The sequence below is a fragment of the Heteronotia binoei genome, chromosome 1, assembly GCF_032191835.1.
Source record: "Heteronotia binoei isolate CCM8104 ecotype False Entrance Well chromosome 1, APGP_CSIRO_Hbin_v1, whole genome shotgun sequence".
Classification (NCBI taxonomy): domain Eukaryota; kingdom Metazoa; phylum Chordata; class Lepidosauria; order Squamata; family Gekkonidae; genus Heteronotia; species Heteronotia binoei.
Window position 1 is genome coordinate 31,876,379 of NC_083223.1, and position 27,108 is coordinate 31,903,486.

At 42.7% G+C, this 27,108-nt stretch overlaps 1 protein-coding gene across 4 annotated transcripts in view; it reads right to left on the bottom strand.

The window, feature by feature from the left end:
- The window catches only part of ZC3H13 (zinc finger CCCH-type containing 13), an 81,599-nt gene that overhangs the window by 34,390 nt on the left and 20,101 nt on the right, over positions 1–27,108 (bottom strand). The window contains exons 2-9 of one of the 4 annotated variants that reach the window (XM_060233052.1): positions 26,560–26,682; positions 24,928–25,037; positions 19,068–19,179; positions 13,462–13,570; positions 10,663–10,802; positions 9,502–9,662; positions 6,893–7,090; positions 6,049–6,219 (exon numbers count right to left, since the gene is read on the bottom strand). In XM_060233052.1, the coding sequence (XP_060089035.1) occupies positions 6,049–6,219; positions 6,893–7,090; positions 9,502–9,662; positions 10,663–10,802; positions 13,462–13,570; positions 19,068–19,179; positions 24,928–25,037; positions 26,560–26,676 (1,118 nt within the window). In that variant the 5' untranslated portion in view covers positions 26,677–26,682. Of the gene's footprint in view, positions 1–6,048; positions 6,220–6,892; positions 7,091–9,501; positions 9,663–10,662; positions 10,803–13,461; positions 13,571–19,067; positions 19,180–24,927; positions 25,038–26,559; positions 26,687–27,108 lie in introns of those variants that run through there. The other 3 variants (XM_060233044.1, XM_060233067.1, XM_060233060.1) reach the window with 3 other exon arrangements.

Below are 27,108 nucleotides of genomic sequence, written 5' to 3' on the forward strand. Positions count from 1 at the left end.
GGTATTCCCTGAGCACTTCGTTTATAAAGTTCATAAAGACCCCAGGAGCCCCTTGTAGTCCAAACGGCATTACTAAATACTCGAACTGCCCCATGGGCATGTTGAATGCCATTTTCCATTCGTCTCCCTCCTTGATCCTGACTTGGAAATAGGCGTCCCTCAGGTCCAATTTTGTGAAAATGTACCCCTCAGGCACCGTGCTTAACAAGTCTTTGAACAATGGGATGAGGTAGGCGTTGGACATCAAAATCCCATTTATCCCGCGGAAACTGGTGCAAAGCCTGAGACTCCCGTCCTTTTTCTTCCGGAAGATGACCGGGGCAGCGTGTGGGGTGGTGGCCAGCCTAATGAACCCCCGTTTTAAGTTTTTGTCAATGAACTTGCGAAACTCTGCCTTTTCTGCCCACCCCATCGAGTACAGCTTTGCTTTTGGTAGTTCCTGCCCCGGGATCAGCTCGATTGTGCAGTCGGTATCTCGATGGGGCGGTAACTCATTCGCCTCCTCCTCGCTAAACACCTTGCGCAGGTCTCGATACTCCTTTGGGATTGATTGTACCTCTTCCACCGACACACACATCTTTTCATTCTTGGGGGGTGGAGTTGGCCCCCATTGTCCCTGCCAATGGTGGTGGGTGCACCGTCGGACAGTAAAGTCTATCGTTTGCTCCCCCATTGTATGTCCAGCTGATGTCGGGCCAACCAGCCCACCCCCAGCACTACATCAAACAAAGAAGAGGGGGCAATGATGAAAACTTCCACCTCCCAGTGTTCTTTTATTCCCACCGCCAACCCTTGGGTCTCCCCTGTGCATGGTTCTCCCCTCATAGCGGTCCCGTCCATTTGCTCGAATTGGATCAGGTGGGGGAGGAGAGTCCTGGATAACCCCAGTGCATCTACTAGTCTTGGGGTTATGATTTCGCGGGTGCAGCCTGAGTTGACTAAGGCTCGGGCATGCATGAACCGTTTCAGTTTTGCGTTCAACAATGTCACTGGTACAAAAAGGAGGGCCCCAGTTATTCTCACCTGTAGTGGTGCCGTCAAATCCACGACCTGCCGTCCGGCACCCTTCAGTGCAGGTCGCTCTTGTTTCCCACCGTCTCTGGCTCCCACGACTCTTCGCCCGAGTCGTCGATAATTATAGCATCCTCGTCAAGCGCCAATGACGTGGCGGCGCTGCCCCGACTGGGTTCTTTAGGTTTTCCTGGCGTCTTCTTCGGCCCCACAGCAGTCGGCTTTGGGGTCGGGGGGGGGGGGGCTCGAGGCTTCTCCGGGCAGTTGGCGGCTAGGTGCCCCGGGTCGCCACATCAGAAGCACTTCCGCCCAGACGTGGGTTTGGGGGCCCCTCCCTGAGCCGGTGCTTTCTTTGGTTCGGCTTTAGCCCCCAGCCGAGCCTCACGTCCCCCCTTTGCCCCCTGTTGCTGCTGTTGTTGGAGGGCGATGTGTCTCATGTTGGTCTCGACCTCTTCCACTAGCTGTATCCACTCCACCAGGGTGGTCGGGTGTGCCTGGTGGAATGCCCGATCCAGGAGGCTCGCGTTGAGACCCCGCTGGTACGCCTCGATCCTCATCCTCTCATTTCAGCCTCGGACTTTAGCGCAGTGGGCTCTGAAGTCGGCTGTGTATTCCCTCACCAACCTTGATCCCTGTTGCAGGTCACGCAGGGCTGTGAGGGCCCTCACTTCTTGGAGGGGGTCCCCATACTGATGTAGCATCGCCTGCAGGAAGCCTTCCACGTTCGTTAACTCAGGGGCCCGGCTTTCGTACAAGCTCACGTACCATCGCCTGGCTGCTCCTTTCAGTTTCAACCCTAGATAGTCCACCCTGCTGGGTTCATCGGGGAAAGTGTTCCCCCCAATAGTGCATGTAGTTGTTGCTCCACCTCCTCCTGGTTGCCATTGAAAGTGATGTCTAGCCCCCGGCCTCTGCCTCCACCTCAAGGTCCTGGCATTAGTGGTTGGGCGGCAAACGGCCCAATTGGCCATGCTGGTGGTGCTGCCAGGATCGGTGGAGCAATCGGGCCCGGGACTGCCGGAGGCGCTGGCAGTTCCGCTGGTCTGCCCGGTGGGACTACCGGCTGATCGGGCTGCGGTGCTGGCAGGTCGGGCTGCGGCGCTGGCAGGTCGGGTTGCGGCGCCGGTAGGTCGGGTTGCGGCGCCGGCAGGTCGGGTTGCGGCACCGGCAGGTCGGGTTGGGGCGCCGGCAAATCGGGTTGGGGCGCCGGCGGGTCAGGCGCGGGCCGCGGCCACTCTCGCATCTGGTCTAGCTGCCGTTGCACCTCTCGGGCGATGTGCACCGTGTTGGCTTGGATCTCGTTCCGGATCTCCTTCACCCAGTTCCGCATCTCGTCTCTCAATTGTTCGATGCTTTCTTCCCCCCTCGGGGCTCTGCCATCGTCTCGATCCAGGCCGCCCCCTCACCAGTCCTCGGCGTCCTCTTTTCTCGGGACACCGTCCCCGCCGGTATCCGGTCTAGCGTATATGTTTTCGTACCGGCCCGCCGCCTCATCCATGACGGTGGTTGAGGTGTGGGGTTTCCACTTCTGCGGGGTGATGAGAAGCATCTGGAAGTGCAGCGGGGACCCCCCTTTCCGTCGGGTAGCGCTGACTCCGGGGGGGGGGGGGTCTTCGGCTCCTCCACAGGTTCGATGAGTTCTCCGTTATCCGGAAATTTGGCAGCCATTCAGCTTAAAAGTTGCCGGTTCGGATCAACCCGTACTGGATCAGTTCCAAAATGTCAGACAATGGAATTTCAAATTAACCAGACTCCATTTGTTACAATGTTAAGGCTTTATTTGATAGTTCATAGTTTCTGAGCGCAGCAAGATTGGAACTGATACTTTTCCCTAGGTGCATAGATACTTTAAACACTTGTACATCAAAGGCTTCAAAGCAAATCTACATTCCCACTATGAAGTGATACATTTCACACGGTTGCTTTCTCATATCTCTTTGTGGTTCCCATTTTCACAGGGATGGTCGAGCCGGCATTCCTGGAGGCACCTTATCTATAAAGGGATGTTGCCTTTGTTAGTATCAGGGACAGGAATGCACACCAGTGTTAGTAGCAACTATGCTTCTACTTTGATATGCAAGGTTTATCCTTGAGGTTAATAACATAGGTTAGAAAATGGAGTCAGTTAAGCTAAGCAGTTCATCAAGGTTTAAACCAAGCATCATATTATATCATGGTAACTTTCCAGTGTCTGACACTATGAGTTCGCCCACACACCTGGCCAATGTGATGGTGACCAAAAATGCTATTTTTAATGCCAAGAACTGAAGGCTGCATGGTGCCATGGGCTCAAAGGGTTTCTGTATTGCTTTGGAGGACTAAAGGCAAGTCCCAAGCAGGAACTGGAGTTTTTACTGATGGGTGAATGCACAATAGTCCCTTCAGGAACCTCTTGGTGTCAGGATGGGCAAAAACTGAGTAACTATCACTTCTTTAGTGGTACGCCAATAAGGCTGCAAGAGAGACTCGAAGTGAGGAATGGCTCATGACAGGATCAGCAAGAGTAGATAGTCAAAAATCACAGGGAGGCCTGCCTTGTTTCAAGGTGTCACAGCATCCCTGATATCCCTGTACAGAGGTGTCACGGCCTAGGTCACTAAAGCTGCCAAAACAGCCTTCTACCATCTACAACTGGTTTGGCAACTAGATCCCTATCTCTCCCCCTGGGACTTGGCTACAATGATCCATGCAACGGTCACTTCCAGATTAGATCATAGGAACTCACTCTACACGGGGCTGCCCTTGAATCTGACCTGGAAACTCCAGCTGGTGCAAAATGCAGTGGCGTGCCTTCTGACTGTGACATCTATGCAGGTGTGCATTCAGCAGGTGCTGCATCAATTACATTGGCTATCAATTGAGTACTGGACCTGGTTCATGGTGTTGGTGTTAACCTTTAAGGCCCTATACAGTCAGAGACCAACATATCTGTGGGCTGTCTCTCCCCATATGGGCCCCAGAGAGCTTTATGCTCAGCACAGCAACTTTGGCTGGCAGTCCATGGCCCAAAATTTGCTTGCCTGGCCTCAATTAGGGCCAGGGCCTTCTTCATCCTGGTCCCAGTCTGGGTGAACATGCTTCCGATTGAGATTAGGGCCCTCTGGGATTTATTACAGTTTTGCAGGTCCTGTAAAACAGAGCTGTTCCTCTAGGCTTTTGGCTAATTGGCAGTGTCCATCCATCCCTTTAGGTCCTTCCTGCCCAAACTGCCTTCAAAATGGTCTATGGTGTAGAGGGCAGTTGTAATGGGAATGCCAGCCTAATGTTCAGCACAATTGATTACTGCTGGCCTACCATCTGTTTTTTACTCAGGATCCTTATTGTTATGGTTTCGAGAAATTGTTTTATTGCTTTTATCTATGTTACGACCCACCCTGAAACCATTTGCGAGGGAGAGTGGAATACAAGCCAAATAAATAAATAAATAAAGGTTAAGGATTTTTGTCATATATAGGCTTCCTGGTTGAAGGTTTCCTGCTGTTGATCATCACTTCTCTCACCCATTCAGGGAAGGATCCAAGGCACTCCACCAGGCTATTGGTTTTCAGTGTGGAACACTGGGAAACAGAACCTGACTCTCTTGTGGGAGAAGGTCCATGGCTGGTGGGAAACGGTGCATATTCCCTTAAGATGAAATATTATAGGGAACCAAGGTTGTCATGGCCACTAGGGGGTTATCAGTATGCCATTTGGTTCTTCTCTCATTCATTTGTTGATGACTAATGATAAGGGGAAGTGGAGGAAACAGAAATAGGAATTAAGGTCATCTCCCAGGGACAATGGGTCTGTGCCCCCTATGCAGTAGAAGCCTGGACACTTTCGGCTCACTCTTGTGGCGAAGGCATCTATGGGAAGTTGACCCCATTCCTGGCATACAAGCTGCAGGTAAATCCAATTGATATCTCATTTGTGCATTACTGCTCCTTCTCTGCTGAGGAGATCTGCTTGGATATTCTGCACCCGTGGGAGATGAGTGAAAATGAGGAAGATTCCCTGTTCTATGCACCAGGTCCCTAAGTCCATCACCAGACCACAGACCTTTCTGGACACCATGCTCCCTTGATGGTTTATGTAGCTTACAGCAGAAGTGCTGTCTGTGAGAATCAATACCACTTTCCCTTTCACGGTTAGGTCTCCATGGGGGAGGAGAGTTGAAACAGGGCTCCGTTGGCTAGACTGGGTCTGTGTTCCCACCAGGATAGGGAAGTGAGGATGTGGGGTGGCATGCAAAGTTTCATCAGTTGAGAGTGACAAGGGCTTGAAGTGCCTGAGGAATCACAGTTGGAGGGTCCTCATACAGAGTTTTGCAAAGGTCAGTACTACAGCTGTGATTGCCATGAGGCCTAGTACGCACTGGATGGAAGGTGGCAAGCTTCTTTCCCTCGCACACCCCTCCTACTCCTCCCTGCAACAGGAGGCTCGACTTGGGAAGGCACTCTGTAGACCTGGCCCACCTCCTCTGACACCAGAAGGAGATGAAAGTTTGAGTTGGGTTGCAGCACTACCCCACTTGCTGGCACCAATATGACCTTTGCCGGCAACCTAGTCTCCACCGCCTCCCAGTCCCTACCAGTGCAGCAGTCAGAAGAAAACTGGCGGGATGTCTGTGCCCAGCCCCTATTGTGAGCACGCTTGGTAAAAGTTCCTGCGCATGGCATGGGGGAAGGATGCAAAAATCCTTTTCTGCTGAGCTTGCAAGTTTACTGATCAGAGTCAGCACAGGCACCTTATTCCCATGGATGCGAGGCACAGAGACCACAATGAAGATCCGATATTTTTAAATACTGGCCTGCCATTTCTGCTGTCGGGTGGGCATTACAGCATGCCAATGTGTCTATATTTGTGCACTGGGAAATAAAAATGTTTAGCAAGAATAAAAAAGCATGGAAAGGACAAACCAATATATAATAGGGGGCATTTTCTATTTGCCCCTCTTAGTAGTAACTTCCAGTCAGATCTTCTCATAACAATTCTGAAATCCGAGTAAATAATGACTTCTATCCATAAGAGGGTGTATATAATAAATAATTATTCTACCTGCAAGATGGTGAGAAAGAATGCTTATGGCTGCTGGACTTAGCTGGAGCCCAAGAGGTTTGCCTTCTCCTTGTGGTAGGAGAATATTCTCTTGAAGGAGAAGAATTACTACCAGAATGTTCTTCTGGACTAGGTGACCGTCTTTGCCTATGAGAACTTTCCGAGGTGTCTCTAAGGAATATACATAACAGAAATGCAATAACAATAAGCTGCCCAAGGATCAGAAGCAATATCAGCATTAATAGCCAAGTTTGTGCTTCACTTACATGTATTTGTCCATAATACACTATAAGTAGTCAATAGGATTAATTGCCTTTTAACTTTTGTACAGCACTTGGTTTGTACAAGTAGTGTAAAAATACTATCATTATACTGCTGCTTTACAACCAGTGTGTTCAAAACATCAATATCATAGTTTGAAAGCATTCAGTGAACTATATGCAGTATTCACATCCTCTGACCCTTCTGGCAAAACTTATTCTTAAGATAAATTTGGGTTTTAAAAGTTTCTTTCATTTTCAGAACTTAATTCAAATTGAACTATTAACAAAGCTAGATAAGAACAAATCTGTGTTTAAGAGCTTTCTCAGACACCCGTTATCTTACTTAACGTTTTTTTCCTCTCTATAGATATGTGAAGCACATGAAATAACATGGGGGAAAAATGAATACAGAAAATCCCACAAATTGCAGCATGAAAATCACACACCTCAGTGACCTTAACGGAGGGTGGAAAAGTTGGACATAGAGCCCCAAAATGTTGTCTAGTGGTCTTTAAATTACAAATTTAGCAGAATCGGACACACTAAACAAAATGAAACCATGCTGAACATACTGCAATTACCTTTGCTTCTCTTTTTTTTCTTTGTGTCTTTCAAATTCACGGCCTCTCTCTTTTACCTCTCTTGGCTTCTCTTCTAACCGTTCTTTAACTTTATGTTTTTCTTTGTGTTTTTTGCTTCGTGACATCTCGTCCTGAACAGGTGGAGGTGGACTCGGCGTACGAGGCCCCTTCTTTTTGCTGTGGTTGTTTTTTGAACTCCTAAAAATGCACACATACATCAAGGGTTAAATCAATTTGTATGTACAACACTATCTGAGCAATTATCCTAACTACTCCTAACCATTACAGCCATGCTATCAACAGCTTCAAAAGGTAGCAAAGATTTACATTGTGCTCTCATCTGAAGACTACCATGGCCATTTAAACCATATGGCTCACCATATGGCTGCCACACAGAGACCTCCTGCATCTTCCTCTGCATAATGGCTGGCTTACTGGAAGGACTGTTCCCAAGTATCAATTTACTACTGGGATAATCTCTGCAGCAAAGTACATTAAAAAAGCTTGCCCAGTATTACTTTTGCAGCAGGATAACTGGATTAGCTGTCTCCATGGGAAAGTCAGGGAACCCATCCAGCAATTCCTGACCACTGACCTGCTTTAATCAGCCTAAATATTTGCTGCCACTATGAATCACAGCCCTGGAAGCTAGAGTCTCACTTTCAATATGAACAGAAACTTCAGCTCCTCCAAGAACTAGTCTGCTGCCTATGCTCAGGAAGGGACACAAATCAGCCAGCAAACATACAAAGCTTCAAACTGCTGGGAAGGAAAAACAGACATCTCTGAAAAATCAGAATGGGGATCCTGAAGTTCTAATGAGGGTTGAGGCAGGGAGGGGAAAGGGGTGGGCACAGAGTTAGTTGAGCCTTATCACAGTTTATATAAATAAAATGTATGTTGTTTGGAGCATGTAAGCAATTGAATACATGCCCTATGACAACCACCAGAATGCTAAAAGAGTAAAATTTTCTTCTGTCCTTCCGTACAGAAAGATCTCTCATCTGTAATATGAGTATAAATCCAATATCTGCAGCTATTACTGTGAAGGACATAAAAGTATCAATCCTGCATATGTAAATCTGTTCTTAATAGTTCTACTAATTGTAGTATCCTCAGCCATTCAAGGCTACACTTTAATGATAAATTGTTATTTTCTTTTCATTAAATCAGAGATGGTTTATCCATTCAAGAAACATCCATAGTCATTGTGAAGGACTGCTGCTGGGGTATGCGGATGCCTTTAAAGGTTGCTGGGAGCAGCTGCAGTTTCCGCATGAAGGGAGGGAGGGGTGGGAGCCAACTACCCCCAGTTCGATTTGCACTTGATTATCCCAAATGGTGTGGCCTAATATGCTAATGAGTATGTGACCTAATATGCTAATATTAGGGGATATGGTCTAATAAGCTAATGAGTTCCTGCTGAGCTTTTTCAACAAAAAAGCCCTGGACTTAGGCATTTGCCTAGAGCGGAAGGCGCAGGAGGGGGTGAGCCAAATTAGGCTCACCCCACATGACTTCAAATAGAAAAACAACTATTTGCATTGATTTTGCCAGCCTGAATTGTTTTCCCTTGGCGGAACACTGTTTTTTAAGTTGATAATTTTGTATGGCTCGCAAATGATGATATAAATATCCAAATGGCCCTTGGCAGAAAAAAGGTACCCCAACCCTGGACTAGATGAACAAAGAAAGCTAGATACTTGCACATACGCACCCCATAATTGGGGATTGGATTATACTTTGCACAAGAACCCTAGGAGCAAGATACAGGACCGAGGAAGCCCTGTGCTGCTACTCTCTCCATTCTCATACTCAGGATGCATACTGGTTGGTTAGAATACACACAGCAAGAAAGGGCAGAGAGTGTGCTATTACTGTAACATGGGCAGCTGCTCAGGCACAAGCAATGGACAACATGGGCTTTTACACTTGTCCAAGTCTCCCAGGAGCTTGCCCAGTGCAGACCTTTGAAGAACTACCCTAGTCTAAGCCTACAGACTTCAGTGAAGCAACTCTTTATAGGATTGCACTCTAAGTCAAGTGCACACAACTAGCACTAGGAGAAATTCTGCAGCAAAGATGCCTTTGCAACTTGTCTTTTGTGTGCCTTGGCCCTACAATAGATCAAGCAAAAGAAAAGGCAAGTGTCAAGTCACTTGTCAAATTCAAAATCTGGACAAATTTTAATTCTATATGTTCAAGAGAAAGCATATTCATTAGCACTAACTATGAAATAGGAATGTAACAACGTACACAGCTCTGGAACTGACTTCTATATTAAATCAATGGTGAGCAACAATCATGGTATGAGGTCTTATCTTGGTTAAGATGCCAACAATACACTGAAATTGTAGTTTAGCTCACCAAGGTAATGAGGGACTGCTTGTAACCTTGCGAACAGGGAGGCTACAGAAATGGGAAATCCTCCTTAACCACAGTTTGATTGGTGCAGACATAGTTATGGAAACTTCATTTTGTGGAGAATGACACATTGCTCTGGTTTACAGCCAACTGTGACCATGGTTCAGCTATTCAGACACAACCACAAAAAACCTCTTGCAAGATACAATACACAGTTTGACTATAACACTTGCTTATATACCAACCTCTGTTGTTCCAAGAGAGGTGAAGACACTGTAGAAGTCTTCTTCTCCCTCTTAGTGGTAGATGTAGAAGATTTGGGACTTGACCTTAGTTTTGGAGATTTACTAGATTTTCTTGGCGAAGGTGAGGATGATACTTTAGATCTAACTGCTTCTGGAGAAATCTTAAACAAGTTAAAATATCAACTGTATTATAAACATTGTTTTTCATTGCAGTGCACATAGAGATCACACTAGTTTTTCAAAAGCCAAGTGTCAACTAACTTTCCCTGCAACTTTTTTAATTTGCCAAAGTAAAGATTTACAATTTCTCTTCATTTCAAGTCTTTATCTGCTTGGCTAGCCCTAATGACTTGCCCCATGCTGAAAGTAAAGGCAAGAAAATTAGGATGACACCTATGCAATTACCCATCTCTATAGGGATGGAAATATTAATATGCTTCATATCATCAGGCTTTAATATGTTTGCAAATGCCAATCAAGGAATCACCTGATTTGTCTTGATCTACGAAGCCAAAGAATTTCCCTATGCCAATAATATTGTTAGGAGACCTAAACGAAGGCAAAACTGTCAGGTGTAAAAGCAAAGCTGGATGGTCTGGAGGGGAAAAAAAACTCAGTGACTCTTTCTCAAAATGGGAGATGCATTGGGCCTCAAGAGAAGCCATACATAAAGCAATGTGGTCTCAACTGAAGATTAATTATTCGCTTGGCTACTAAATTGAGACCAACCAAGGATAAGATTCTGCTTTCTTCTAAAATGTTCTTGCCCTATCTTAAATTTCAAAGAAGTGGCCAAATTAGACTGTATAAATATCAAAATTAATAAGGGTGCAACTTGACTCCTGCTTTGCTAAAATGCAGTGTGAATTTGCAAAATAAAATAAAGTCATAATTGTGCTGCCTCAACATGGATGAAAAATCTCAAAGGTATTGTTCAGGCTCAAATCCCCACTCTACCCATGGAAGCTCACTGGGTGACCTTGGGCTGGTCACTCTCTCTCTCTCATAGTCTAGTCAACCTCCACCTAACCACCTTCAAGCCTTTTTTGGTCCTAACTGAGGAGAAAAGTGGGGTATAGATATCAAAATTAATAATTACAGTATGTGGTTAGATGCAGCTATCTTAGCATTCCAAGCTGCATCTCTTTTGAAGATACCAACCTCTTTTTTAATGACGATTTCTTCCCTTTTCTCCATGTTTTCTTCTTCAAGCTTCATTAACTCCCTCTGGATCTTCTGGCGCTTCATTTCCAAAGAAAGCTCATGGTCATAATCATAGTTAACATCTCCATTATCAGAATCTTAATTTACAAAGGAAAGAAACAACATGCAGTCAATGAAGTATCATCTCTGACAGTCTCTATGTGAACACACTTAACTACATGATCGCCATCACTGGGATATTAGAGAGTCAGTGTGCTTTGTGTTTAACATTAGTGCAAACCTTAAAAAAGGATAGACTTATGCAGGGACGGAAAAAGCCTGAGGAACCTGTTACATGCAAATGCAAGCAAACAACTGGGATGTCTGTGTACCTATACATCTGCATTTGAATGAGGTGGACAGGGGAAAAGATAAAAGTTCCTTGGGCTCTCTGCTCCGCCACTGGAAGCAGCATCTTCTGCTCGATAAAGGACAGTCGGGCTAATAACACAGATGTGCATAATGAGTAGCTGGGACAGAAAAATGACAGGACACTCACAGAAGGATGAGGAGATAGTGAGGAGAAAAATCGCAGCTGACAGCACGTTCTAGCCTACGGCACCTCCCCCTTCAAAACCCTTAGGAAAAGAAAATCAACAGAATTTTATTCTATCACAAAAAGGGAGCAGTAGCCTATGAAAACCTATCCCTGAGTGAAATTTTTGTTAAATGTTAAGATGCCACTTTGCCATCTTACAGACTAGCAAAATTTTATTCCAGGACAGATTTTCATGAACTACAGCCCACTATATATGGTGGAATAAAATTCTGTTAAGTCTCTAGAGGTCAGCAGTTTTCTGTTCATAAAGGCTACTTAAGGGGGAAAGTGGTTATATAAACAAATATAAACAGCTTTGGATGCGAAGAAGTAGGTTTTAGCCCATAAAAGCTTATGCGAGAATAAAATTTGTTAGCCAGTAAGGGATCACTGAGCTCCTGTTTATTTTTGCTATAAGAGACTAGAATGGCTTCCATTCTGGAATTATCATCATGAAAAGCTATTCATAGCATTAAAAAAATTAATTCAGTCAGCAGAGTACCACAAACCCCATAGAAATACTTAACAGTATGCACTTGCATCAAGAGCATCTGAAATTTTTCAGAACAGACTAAGAGGAAATTCTGTAAAGTTAAACATTAAAACTTAGGAAGTTTCCTTACTTCAAAGGAGCTCAGATGATTATCCAGACTATAATTATTTAGCTTTTTTTTCATATTACTGAGATTTTGGCTGAATGCAGTCAACTGTGCACAGGTATTTTAGGTCCAATAAGTTTGCAAATCTATTTATATAAACTTCCTAATTGCGTTATCTAATCAATTTATATGCAGCACAAAATTATCACTACTGTGCCAGCCGACAAGTTTTGCATGTGCTATAGGGACTCAGGCTTAGGGGAAACTTCGGTTCAAATTTCATCTTAAATGTAAAGTTCAATGACTAGTCTTTACTCTTGGGGCTAGCTTTCAGTTTACTATAACTCTCATGATTTCTTTAAGAATAAAAGTGGATTTCATTGCTGGCGGGGGTGTATTCACATACAATGTTTTTGGAAAATGATTCAATATCATATAAGGGAGATTCTTCAAATCAACATTCCTCTTCAGTTTGAATATTTTGTTTCAAATATGTGGACATTCGAATCACTCAACCTTACCAATTATGAACTTTTGGAAAAATTCTGCATCGCTGCCAGACTAGAAATAGTGGTGAACTGGAAAATTACAGTTTCATTATCTATTTCAAATTGGCTTTCTAAGATTTATGAAATGTGCATACTAGACAAAATAATTGAGTCCCTGATACAAAATGATTCTGATTCATATGATCCTAATTTTGTGGCTGTATGGTTCCCCTTCCTAGAGTTTCTTGCAAAGAATGACCAATATTCGACTTTTTTGGAAGCAATTAATCCCATTTACTAATTTTTGCCTGCTAAATATAGTATCCATTATGGTTCAGAGATACATGCAATTGTTGTATAATGTATTTCCTCTTTATGTTTTCTATGATTATCCTCTTTTTATGGGTATTATTTTTTCCGCATACCACGTGTGTATTGGCATTGTTAAATCATTTTTTTGGTATTCAATAAAGCTTAGAAACTTTTTTTTTAAAGGATAAAAGTGGATATGTGAATTATCTCCCACTGTTATATTTCAGGTCTTAGGTGAGCCCTTTGATGTTCCCAAAGAAAGCTGAGAAAAGGCTACAAACAATAAATACTGTTTTAATTCCCAATAGGATTCATAAATAGGCAAAGGGCCCTGGGGCAAACCTGTCTCAGTTTATTTCAAAAACTGTACTGGTGGTTATAACACTGTTTTGGTCTTTATGCAGCTGCATTGATGTAATTAAAGTCCATGCCTCAGTTCTTTTAAGTATTTCTACTAATGGTTCCATATTTCAGAACTTGGAGCTATGAAAACAGTACATTTTTGTACATGAATGTTCTGTCTCTCTTTCCTGCACGTTAACTGCAGAACAGATTTACTTCCCAACAGAGATTTTGGAAATGGACAATATAAGAGATTTTAAACTAGTTCCTTACAGACAAATATAAAAGCCATATATTAAAAATAATTAACATTCAGAATATGTACGGACTAATTAGGCTGCATTCTACACAGTGCTCCTGCAGACAGAACACAACTTTCAGCTCCATTCATTATTCTGAAGTTCCGCCTCTGGTAACAGTCTACCTAGCAGCACATAAAATACTATTATGTATGAAGACTCCAATTAATTCCACGTACCATCCCTATTTGTCTCCCAATCTGGATTTTCTTCTTCACTTTCTGGAGTCCTCTCCTTTGTAATTTTGATATCTTCCTTCCCCCTGTGCCTCCCCCTTGATGACTCTTTCTACGGAGGGATTGGGGGGGAAAGGAGAAATTGCATTAGGATTTTTTAAGCCTGAGGTTTCATGTTCACATGAAAACGCTAAACAATTTCTTAGCAGAAATATTCACATGGAAATTCCTTCTAACTCAGATATGCAGCAAGAAGTGATTTTTTTAAAAAAAGCACCCTTCATTGGGCAGGAATTATGTGCTGCCATACCTATGAAAAGTATTGAAATAGATGGATTCTGTTGTTAGGTAGCTAAAATTTCAAACATTTAAAAAGCATCAGTGGTCCGGAAGGAGAGTTGTTATTTGCAGTTAAGATTAGTTCTTTCATTACTTGGGACACCCCCAGCAAATACGGCCCTCCAATACTGCTCTGCTTCAGCCAATGACACTAATGCAGCTCCCCTGAGCTAGCTCTGTCTAGAGGTACATGAGGACTATGAGCCAATCAGGCTTGCAAAGGTCCCCCAGTCCAGCTCACGTCAACACATAGGTGCTATCATTTCTGTATGATATCCTGTGATGGCATTTCAGCAGCTGGTACCCTCCTGCCACTTAGCTACTAGTTAGCAGGATACAGAAAGCTGAACCTGTCAAAAAAAGAAGAGGAGCCCAGAATAGGACTCCCAGTAAAGTTTCTGTGCAAAACCAAAACCACAGGCCTTAATTCTCGAAACAAAACAGCCTAGAGATGCACCTATGACTTGATACTGTGAACACGACATCACTTATTTCAGAACAAGATGGGGAGAAATAACAGAAGCCAGCTGAAGTTACTTGTACAACCAATGAGGCTGGAAGCAAAAGGAACTCTTATTCTTGTTCCACTCACCTCATGCAAATCCAGTAAGTGGTATGGGAGAGAGGAGCTGTTCCAAAGCACCCAAGGCTAAAACCATTTTAGGTGGGTTGAGATTTCATTTATCAGATAAATCAAACTTTTTTCTGGCCCCACAATGCAGAATGATAGTACATACAGTCTGTATAAGATTGTTTGGGAAGCAGGGAAATCACATTTTAAAAATAAGCTAATATTTCTGAATCTCTCTAATATGTTGCACTTAGATCTGCCCTAACCCTTGGTGAGCTTAACCAAGATATTGGTTAAAAATTACCAGATGCTAACTAGGGATGTGCAAAAAAAAAATTCGGTTTTACACAGATTCGGAAGTATACGGGGGGAAAAAATTCGGAATCCCCGTATACTCCTGAATACCACATTCGGAATAGCCGCATATACGGTAGATGCACGGCTATTACCGAATATACGGCCCTATTATACCGAATGGGCCATTGAAATAATGGCAAATAGGGTATATTTGAAGCCGCCTGGAGGGGAGGGGGTTTGAGGGAGAGCCCCCAAATTTGCAGGGGACCTGCAGGGGACTCTCCCCTCCAACCCCCGCCCCCCACGTCCCAAAAAGATTGGGCCAGGGGATCCCATTCCAGGGGCACCCAAAGAGGGTGCCCCTATTCCATCATTATACCCTATGGGCCATTGACATCAATGGCAACATAGGGCATAATTAGAGGCTACGGGGGGGGGGGGGGCAGGGGGTTTGAGGCAGACCCGGCTGCAGCAAACCCAGATGCCAGCTCTCCAGCCCTGCCCCAAACAACACGGAGAGAGCTGTCCAACCACAACAAGCCTGCTGGTTCTGGGTCTCTCACCCAGGTGCCAGCTTCCCTGCCACAGAACACACAATCTACAGATGCCAGCTCTCCAGCCCTGCCCCAAACAACATGGGGAGAGCTGGCCAACCACAACAAGCCTGCTGGTTCTGGGTCTCTCATCCAGGTGCCAGCTTCCCTGCCACAGTACACATAATCTACTTTATAAAAACAAGAAAGTGACCCAGCCCACACACACCCTCGCCAACCCCCACACCAACCAGAGGTAATTTAAAAAAACCAAAACAAAACCAGCAGAATCACAAAAGGCCAAGTGTTAAAAAAGTGGCCTTTTCACCAACAAGAAAGCTCAGGCCAAATCAGTCAACAACACCCCCCCCCCCCCTAAAACCAGAACCAGGAAAAGGGGGACAAAAGTGGCCTTTTAAACAATGGAAATTAGGCCAAACAGCACCCCCCCCAAGAACCCGAAGAGAAGAGTAACAGCAGCAGCACAACACAGCAGCAACAAATCAAACACTGAATACTTTTAAAACAGTAAAAAAAATAACTTTTAACAATACAGGAACTTTGCCAACCCCTCCCCCCCCCAAAAAAAAACCCTTCACCCTAACCCCAAGAAATCCAAGCCACCCAAATCAGGAGACATAAAAGGACAGTGCACTTTTAAAAGTCCTCTCACTAAATTAAGATATGGGCAAATTGGCAACCCCACCCCACCCCAGGCCCCCTTCCCAAGCAGAAACCCCTAACCCCAAATAAGCTACCCCACCACCACCACCACCCAAATCTGGATAAGTAAAGGGACTCTAACTCTTAAAAAGTCCTTTTACCAACAATAAATAAAAACAAGAACCCCAAGACTGTCTTACCTTGTCTTCTCTAGTCCAGGGGAAGTTTGGTAAGGCTGAGTGAGAGAGCAGCAGGCAGCAGCTGAAGCCAAGGGCCAGCCAGCAGCAGCACAATCTCTCACACACAGCAGCAATGGAGGAGTCCAGCCAGGAAGGAAGACTCCTTAAAAAGCCCTGCAAAGCATGCATTTGCAATGCATTTTGCAAATGCATGCTTTGGATTGGCTGCTGGGGCTCCTCTTCCCCCTCCCCCCCCTCCCTGATCCCAGGGAGGCTATGGGAGAGGCGGGAAAAAGCAACTAAAGGCGGGAAAGTAGGCAAGCAGCTCCTTTGAGGCTGCAGAAGCTACTTTCCCGCTTTTTGAATTGACAGCCGTATACTTCCGAATAGCCATTCGTAAGTATACGGCGAGCCGTATTCGGCTGCCGTATAATGGGCGCCTATGGGGATCGGCTGCAGCCTATTCCGTATACAGCCGAATCAGTGGTGATTCGGCTGTAAATACGGTTCGGCCGAACCGAATGCACATCCCTAATGCTAACCTTCTTAGATGAAGACATTCAACCACCAAAAGTCTACTTTGTCCAGAGTAAGCATAAAGAAGGCAGAGTGCCAAACTCACAGCAAGCAAGTGTTCAAGATGGTTCTTATGTCGCAACCAGGAACCAAGGCATGATAGCTTCCACAGAAAAGCCACACTCAAGAAATGTAAACAAACTTTTAAATGACCAAAGATCCAACATGGTCTGGGGTCCTTAGACCAATTTTTGGTTGCTGGTGTCAACTGACGAGGTGACCATGTTACTAGGCACGTGACCCAAAATGGAGTCTGACTAACATGAACTGGTAGGGAGATCTGCAGCTTTGTCCTTCCAGCACTAGCAGGTGTAAATCATGACTCTTAATTAAATGGAATGTGGTTAATTGGTTGTTAAGGCCCCATAGTTCTAGCCTTTGGAACAGAGATACAGAGACAGGCACTGAGTTACTCCCTACACCTAGGCTGTTATATCATGAGGTCAGCTTGCTGAATCTTAACAACACAAGCACGGTTATTTTGCATTTACCTGCAACTTAACTTCAGGCCTAGAAGCTGAAACAAAGCCTAAACCAAGTGTGGCCAAACTTGCCTAATGTAAGAGCCACATAGACTAAATATCAGATGATTTGAGAGCCACAAGACATGAACATCAGATGTTTGAGGGAGGGAGGGAGGGAGGGAGGGAAGGAAGGAAGGAAGGAAGGAAGGAAGGAAGGAAGGAAGGAAGGAAGGAAGGAAGGAAGGAAGGAAGGAAGGAAGGAAGGAAGGAAGGAAGGAAGGAAGGAAGGAAGGAAGGAAGGAAGGAAGGAAGGAAGGAAGGAAGGGAGGGAGGAAGGGAGGGAGGGAGGGAGATGAAAATAAAGCAACTTTAATTTTAAATGCATTATCCAAGCTGCCAGACAATGGCTGTGAAAGAGCCACATATGGCTCCAGAGCCAGTTTGGCCATCCTTAGCCTAAACCAATGTTTAAAGAAGAATCAAGAAACACAGTTTCTTGACAGTGCCTTTGCCCCAAATCCAATCCTATGATCAGCCCTACTCCCATCCCATTTCTAGTTTTGCTTGTTCTATGCAGGAATGCTCTTGGAATGTTTTCCAGACTTCTGATAACTGAGGCACATTTTAAAATTCTGAATTCAAGTTAGAGGCTTGCTTCATTCTTGTGCCTAAGAACACTACAGTATGCAGCACCATTTTCTGTCCTCATAGGAAACTTCCTCCTATGGTGCTACACAAATCGCTCATCTGCTCATGGCTCCTGACGGGAAGAGAAGCCCGGACCAGAAACATGTACAAAGCAGCAGCAAGCAGCCTTGCTTGAGGGCAGGTAATTCAGATTGCATGTCTGAAGAGGAGCAACTACATGATTCAGGTACACCAGAGCAGAATCAATAAGCACCTCCTGCCCCCAACCCACTGAGGAGGACTGGAAAGGAGACACAAGGCCGTAAGAGGGAACCCTGCACTGCTGAAAGAGAGGGCATCCCCTACGGATGGGTGCTTTGGTCTCACAGAAAATCTGAATGTGGATAATGACTTGCAGTTCACTAGTAATTATCTCACAGAACACTGGCATGCCCTGTCCTGGTGTACATCTAGGAGTTACTTCTCTATTATATCTGGGGTGCCTTGATCTATGCTGGAATACTGAGCTCAGGAAATAGCCTAGCAATCTCAAAACTCCATGCCAGTGAATAGGGGCTGAATGTCTTGAGAGGTAAGCAGTAAATGAAACACTACTGGCTTTCACTAGAAATTTCTCCAAGTATATAAAGGCCAACAAAAGGCCTACACTCTGACAATGAAGCTAGTATCTCATTTTATTGGCACTGTTCTAGAGTGCTGCCCTCTTCTTCCCAGCTAAGATTAATTAGCTTTGTGTCATGACAAACCACCTCATTTTTAAACTAACTGGGGATTCTTCAGTTATGATTCTTCAATATCTCAAGTGTCAATCAGGCTCATATATCTTTATGTAATGCCTACAAATGTCAAATGAAAACAAAGAAAATCTTGCTAAATTACTGGGTTATCCAAAGTGCACAGGTCTACACAGCTGCCATTGGAGACTTGGCTGTTAATAAACTAGCAAACGGTTCTTCACATTCACAATGTGTTGCTCGCCTTCCCCAGGTTTTGGTCATTTTGTACAAATCCCTCTGGGATTCTTCCATTGTTTCCACTGGGATTCTTCCATTGTTTCCTTAGAAAACGAGGACTTCTCTATTCCATACCATTTCACAAACTTCTTTTGTAGGTCAGCTATCATAAGAGGATTGCTACGCAGCAGTGGGGGAAGCTGTTTTTCAAGAAAGACAAATCCAAAGGCCCTTTGACAATTAAGAAGTTGTTACATGGTTCTTTGGATATAAGCCAGAAAATTCTAGACAGCTGCTGTTAAACCTAGCTGTACGTCACATGATGCAAACCTCCTTTCCACAATACTACTGAAGAACTCTGGGAAACATACAAGCCCTATCCTTACCCTAACAGGAGAAGACGATTCTTCTGTGCTATGTTTCTGTGTCTCGTTTTCAATGTCCTGACGCTTATTCTTCATTCTTTCCCGAAGATCCCCAGTAGGCCTTTCTGGAGACCTGTATAATGTAGACAGAGAAAGTAGCTGCTTCTACAGAATTTAAAAAAGAATATAGTTTATGGCTTCAAGTCTTGTAGTTCTAAGTTCAGAAGCAGTATACCTATTAATAAACTAGCTAACAGTTCTTCACGTTCATAATGTGTTGCTCGCCTTCCCCAGGTTTTGGTCATTTTGTACAAACAAATGATGCAAAATTATCATTCACAGGCCACCCTGAACTGCCTTAAAACTACTCAGCTTTAAGGGGTTCTATCACATTAGCCTACTCATTTTAACCAAATGTATCTGTCAAAAAAGACTAGCACAGGTTACAAAGCAGGGTCTACAAAAAGCAAAACAAAAACTCCCCCAAAACCCAGCAACACAAAATAAGGTAGTTGTTTCCAATTATTCCCTCAGTTAAGCAGCACTCATATCTTCTAGGATGTACCGCTGGTATTAGACTGAATATCTGATCAAGCTGATGCATAACCATTTATTAAACTAGATGCAGATTCTTTTTCTTTAGGGTCTATTTTAGTAGTTTTATGGGGGGAGGGAAGTTACTAATACGCAGTCAAACTCCAACCATTGTACTCCCCTCACTCCATTCCTCTCAACACTGGCAGCCTATGGGGTTAAAGTGCTGGATTAGGACTTGTAAGGAGCTAGAGTTCAAATCCCCATTCTGCCATCAAGCTCACTGGGTGACTGTAGGCAGTCACCATCTTGCAAACTAGCCTACATTCACAGGGTTGTTGTGGGTATAAAATGGGGAAAAGTATACCACATATTATGCCATCCTGAATGCCTTCAAATGAAGAATGATATGAAAGTGTAATAAATAAAGCAAACCCACACCACCTCCTGGAGCAGCTTAGACACATCAACTCAAAGTACATAATGATTACAGAAAACTACAGTTGATTGAATACCATATTATACTAATGAAGAAAAATTGTACCAGCTCAACAAGCAAACAAAAAGTCCACGGGACTAGCTAAAAATGCTTATTCACATTTGATGGGGGGGGGGATGATTCATGATAGAAGATGGCCAAAAATGTATGCCGCCGTGGCTTTTTCCCCCCAGCAACAAAACATATCAACTTCAAAATACTCAAGAACAAGTTCAGCAGACACTGAAGCACAAGTTCCTTGTTGGAGACAGGTGATGTCTTAAGTAGACAAAAAAGCAGGCCAGTTGGGACTTGGCACCTGACAGTTACACTTCAATCAGTAATTACTTTCTATACATTTTAAATTATGGGGTACCACATCTGAGAAATGCAGAGAAAAATATTTCCCACATCTGGATTTCTAATGACGTGGTTCATTTTTAAGACTGCTGGATTTGGATCTGGATCCGTAAGACACATACTAGGGATAGGGGTTGAATTCTGCTTCTCAAACAGCCACCTCCCACGATTCCATATGATAAATCTCTTCCACAACTCACATGGAGTTCATTCAATGTAAAAAATGGCTCACATGGAGCCATTCAAAGTAGGGGAAGTCCTTTAAGTGGACTTCAGACAGCTTGCTGAATCACAACCATGGATATATATGCATATATCTTTATGTACATTTTCCAAATATGATTCTGTACTGCAAAGATGAAGCAACAGTTCTCTTCGTGTATAAGCTGCCAGAGTTATCCATGGAATGTTTTGCTCGTCACAGAACTGCAAAGCTGAAACCTCAGCCCAAATAACCCTAAATTAAATTGAAACACACATTCAATCTGAAACAAGTATAACAACGCAATGAAACAAAGTGAAGGAGACAGTAATTACTAGTTTGTGAAGGTTGGCCCTGAAACAAAACTTTGCAACTTGACACTTATTCTCCTGGTTTAAAGTTGAAATTTATAACAAAAAGTTATCAGTCAAAAAAGAGATTTGGGGCGGGGAGAGGGGCAATACATCAGGCTCCAAAACCAGGTCATTCTTCCTGAGCTCAGATACTTGCCACATACTCAGGGCTCCTCCTGTAAGTAAATTAAGTCCAATTTGAGATTTCTCTTTCCTTTGCACAGAAGACTTCTTCACTCCATACTGCAAGTTCATACCTCAATATTTTTAGATATACATTTTAAGTGTACATCTAAAAATGTAAATTGTGAATGTTTGAAAAGATGCCTATTATACAAGCTCAGACCGATCACCTGCAGTTCCTCATCAAGCACATACTCCATTAGCAAACCCTGGTTAATTGCTATGTATTTTTTTTTTCCAAATGGCCTTCTGTTTTTGTCCTCTGAACTATGTTACAGAACCTGTTTCTCAATGAAAAAATCTTGTGCCACTACCTAGCCCCTCAAATTCTAATGCAGAGATGTAATTTCTGAGCTGCTGTAGAGCAATGAGAGTGCTGAGAGTGTAAGTTATAAGGTCCCTGATTAAAGCTGAGTTTCAGCCATGGAGATCCCATTTCCCCACAGATCCGATACAGCCCTTCAAGTCTGTTCTAAACATTTACTAGGATAGCGAAGCATTTCAAATACACATCTGAACAGAACAAGAACAAATATTTCAAACATAAGCAGAACATGCCTTTGATGGCAATGGAATAAACAAGGATTCCCCTTTGTAGATTAAGTAGTGAAACAACAGATAAACACAAGAAATGTGTACCTAAAAATCTCACCAATTTTCACATTTAGATTTTTTTTAATCACAAAATTTGGAGCAGGGACTCACCAAACAAAAATGGATGAAGTTTCCATGTTTATGATTAATCAATTACTACTACCCCTTTTCCAAAGAATTTCAATTTTCCAGATATCTGTGAGTTTAGAAATCCTGGTTTATTTAAGTATCCTCATTGTCTGAACAACAAGTTATCTGCAGAGACCTGGCTTGTGCTTACAAACATCTTACTACCTTTTAAAAGACCTTATTCATTCTAGGCAATTAAAAGAACACTTGTGCAACTGTACTACAGCAGATATAAAATGTGTGATTCTGAAAATAGGAGTGTACATTAATAGGTATGCTGGACGCAAGTAACCCACAGTATCTGATGAAAGCTGAAATATCCCATTTATCCCAGCATTCACTGTCAAGGGCTATACTGCACACATGTTGCAGCCAAGATGATAACTGTCTAGTCACAGACCAAAATATTCTATACCTAGTAAATACCCTTGGCATCACATTTTATCACTTGAAATTAAATACTCATTTCTGCAGCTGCAAAAATGTGTTGTCCCACTTCACAGCAGCCCCTCAAGTTACTGTATGCAGAAAGTAAACAAAACCAATTCTTGAAATAATCCTGTTTAGGAAATGGGTAGACATATCTCTTAGTATACTTTGTTGCTAAAAACAAAACAAAACCTATTTTAAATACCACAGTTATAGACATACAGACATATTTGTTGCTTTCTGCTTCGTGAATACAAAAAATGATCCAGATGCACTAAGCTGGCTATCAAAGCTACCATATGCTTAGTTTTCCAGACAGTACTGAAAGGTTAAAAAATATATACGTATTCCAAAAGTTTAAGTTACATTTGGCCATAAGGCTAAGCAAAAATGTATTTTCAATCTGCTGGGAAGCACATTTCCTTGAAAGCACTAAAACTTCCTTCCAATTGAATGGGTTTAAGATTTAGCGGTTGAGCACAGATAATTTATAAGAAGGGCTTGTCTCCACAGCTCAAAGTTGGAGGCACAGTAGCTCTATCTATAGGTTCATGGACATGGACCTCTATGCTATTCCCCTTTCCTTTTGTCTTTGTAAGCCTAAGGGCCGGTTCTGGTCTTACACTGATGCAGGGCTTTTTTGGTAGAAAAAGCGCAGCAGGAACTCATTTACATATTGGGCCACACCCACTGATGTCACCATTGTTTCACACAGGGCTTTTCTGTAGAAAAAGCCAACCAGGAACTCATTTACATACCAGGCCACACCCCTTGACACCAAGCCAGCCGGAACTGTGTTCCTGTGTGTTCCTGCTCAAAAAAAGCCCTGTACTGATTATATATAGAGTTTAGTTAATATAGGCACTCTTAAAATAATGTGGTACTACCCCTGACAGGGAGCAGGAACCTAATGGTTCACTTCTGTTTGGCCAACATTCTCCCATTTGGAAAGTCAGGTGAGAAGTAGAAGAGAAAATGGCAGCAAAATTGAGATTCATTGTGACACGAAGCCAGAATCCTTTCACCGTAGACCTTTATTTGATACTACGTGTACATTTGTGTGAAAGCATTTAAAAACAATGTTATGTTCTGAATGTGAGGGATACAATTTAAGTTTGATAAATGTATGTATTAGGCATTCACATGTTGAATGTGTGTGTTTTTAAACGGTTTTTGATCATCTCAAATATATTTAACTGTAAAACTGATCTAGCTTTGTTATATTTGCTTGGTCTTGAGAGAAAAGGCTTTCTAGTGACATCTACCAGAACATGTACTGATCTAGGAATTAAGGGAGAGAGGGGCAGCAAGCCCTACCTTCCCCACTAAAGGAGGAGACACCACAGGATTTCCAATTCTAAAGCCATTTCCTATACCAGTTGTACTCCCCATCATCTTTTTACTTGACTAGAAATATTTTAGTATATTAGCGCGCCCGCTTTATAAGGCAAACAACTAGTGGAGAAATTCGTGCCCAAGAAAGAAAAATGTCAGCTTGCTCCCTGTCTCTTAATCACAATTAAGACCATTACATCTGTGCCAGGAATGCATGTTCTTTCACATCTACAGAACTGCCAAACAGAAGCCCATTCATTTCAGAGTTGCCCAGCATCTCCCAGTCAGCCTAGCATGCATGCTTGTATAAACAGATGTAAGTTGTAAGTTATAATATGAAAAGCTTAATTTTAATCAGTGATTTATATCTATCCTTTTCTCCTCCTAGTGCTTTAAAACCCATTGAATCATCTTGATTTTAAATCCATCCACTCTGACTAGCACAGAGGCTTTAATGAAGTCACTATAATCACTATAACACTGGTTCTGGGAATGTTAACTGAAACCACCTTGCTTCTGCAAGACTTATTTAACATATGATAAAGAAAGCAGTTTGTTTCTTTGTTTTGCTAAAGCATTTTGACACCTATTGCATAGTCATCTCTATTAATAGTAACTCTATTAATGAATTACCAGCATGCAGCTATAAATTAAAGCTCCCCAGATGTTCAATTTATTAACCAATACACTGGTAGAACTACACAATCTGGACCTCCTTAATGTTTTTGGAGGGAAGAAAACTCTATAAATGTTGCAAAGGTACAGGTGGCATGTTCAGACTATTTTAAAGGAAGTTTTGACTTTAGCTGTACCAATAATTGGCGGAAGTCACTCCTACTGTTAGAATGGTCAGTCTCTGTGCCAATAACAAAAACAACACAATGGGCTCAAAGCCATAGAAAAGCTGAGGATTTCTAAATACACTGAGGATTCTCAAAAATAAGGAGGGAAAAAAATGACTTCATAAATTAATCCAAAGAAGAAGGAAAGCCCAACACATTGCAATATTTAGTAGTTTTAAGCAGCTGCAAGACGAACAAACAGAAGCTGCATGAAATATTACTCAATCAATTTTTTAAATGTTCATTTCCCATTTGACATCAGGTAAAATTGTTCAAGCAGAAATTAATATGCAACAAGATTTTATTATTATTAAAGTTACACTCAAACTATGGCATACCCATATTTCCACATCACTGCATTTTAAGTTTCTTTAAACAAGTATAAACCACAAGAAAACAGCTTTTGCAAGCATGTGAATATAGAGCTGAGTCCTTCATTTACCTTCTGTAATTGCTGCTAAAGCCTTTACCTCGTGGTGAAGGGCCATGTACGAATCTACATGTGTTCCCATAGAGGCAGTTGCCAGTCTTCAGCCAGTTACGACACTGTGTCTAAGAGACAGACATACCTGGGTGAATTTTAAACTGGTTTTGAAAGTGCAATTTGTGTGAAAAATGACAGAACTTAAAAAAAATTCTACATATATAAAATCCAACCCAACAATATTGTAATGAAAACCAAATAACGATATAGCCAACTGTAACATTACCCACTGCTTCTTTCAGGAGTTCAGATAATGAAAAAAAAATGAAATTTCTTGTATTAACAGATAATCTGCCTTAAATTCTATCAGTACCACCAAGTAAAGCCAAATTATTTTACCCTTTATGCTTACGGGCTATTTCAGACACAGTGCACATATATGAGTTGTTCAGTATGCATCCCTTTTTTGCGTATCTTAGACAAGAAAGCATTTTTAAAAATCACCCATGCACACTTCACATCCAACACAGTACAGTATCATTTTATATGAAAAGTGAGAATCAGCCCCAAATGTTCATAGCACTCAACAAATCAGATAACTAGAACTGAAAGAGAACTCTTCATGCTTCAAGGAAAGGTACTCCAGTCTCTCTAGACTACCCTCTCTTCTTCATTTAGAGCGGGGCGTTCACTAACTTTTTGAGCCTACAAACAACTTTGGAATTCTGACACAGTGTGGTGGGCACAGCCACAAAATGGTGGCCATTATTAACCTTGAGTCACACAGTGAAGACCATTGTGCTGTGGGGGCAGCTGTACCAAACCAACATTTAAAAAAAATCTGCACAAGCCAATCAAATCTCCAACAGCCAATCAGAATCCTTTCTGGGCAAAAGCCCCACCTGTTCCTGCACACTTTCTAAAACCACCTGGCAGGTCCCAGGAAAGGTTCTGGCAGGTGTCATGGTGCCCATGAGCACTACATTGGGGACTCTAATTTAGAGCAATATGAACCACAGGCAGAAAGGACTGAACATGATGCATTATATTAAAGGAAGTGGCATAAACGGACTATCTAGGTATCTCCTGCCACTAAGCTACTACAGAAAATAAAAGGTAAAGGTAGTCCCCTGTGTAAGCACCGGGCCATTACTGATCCATGGGGTGACGTCACATCAAAACATTTTCTTGGCAGACTTTTAGTTACAGAGTGGTTTTAGTTTTAGTTACAGAGTTGCCTTCTCCAGTCAGCTACTACAGAAAGTACAACCAAAATCAACAAACAGCAATAACCTTTACAAGGGTCAATCAGTCTGACCAAGGGTAGGAATTCCTTTTCAACTCAAAACACAAAAGTCTACTCATACTGACTCTTTACAAGAGAAAGTTGGATCAAACCATGAAGTCAATTACACTTGAATCCATCTCTACATGTGGCTGCCAATAACGCCCCTCCAAATGGTGGGGGAAGACAGAAAAGAGCTCACCTGGACTACAACAGACCACAGTATATGCGGATGGTATAAGAACCTTCATAAATACATGGAATTCCTTTTGTGAATTGCCTGAGTTGTGAAAGTGAGCTTTTCCCCATCATGCCTGTTCTAAAGAGAAAGTTCTATATTCAGAACAATGTTCAATTCAACTCACCTCTGCAGTACTTCCAGTGCTGGGTCCAAGTCTTTCAAATACACTGGGTCTTCTGGATGTGCTATCGGATATGGTCTTGGTATTTTCCACTGTGACCTTCCTTCTAATTTTTGACATTTTGTACTACTTCAACCAAAAAAAAGAGAGCAACACTGTAAAATTCTCAAGTTGAGCTGTTGCAACTGCACTCATAGAAAGAAAAGTTATGATATTCATTTTCAGGAGTGCCTGTAGAAATGTATAAGGAAACAAGTACAGTAGGTTCATCTGTACATGTTTTAAAAGGACAGTTTGTTTCATACTGGTCAGAAAAATCAAGACTGATGCCCTTATTTATGCTCTGTGTTGGTTTTCAATGTTTGGACTATATCAAGCATATGAGGCACTACTACAACAGATCTAAAAACTATTTTCCCTCTGAAACAGTAGCTGTATTTGTCTACAGTAGCAAACAAAAGAATTGCTGTCACATTTTAGCAAATCTATAAAAGTTCATGCCAGATACATCAGTTTTCAAAATACTGCAATAATTTTTTCTGAATCTGTCAA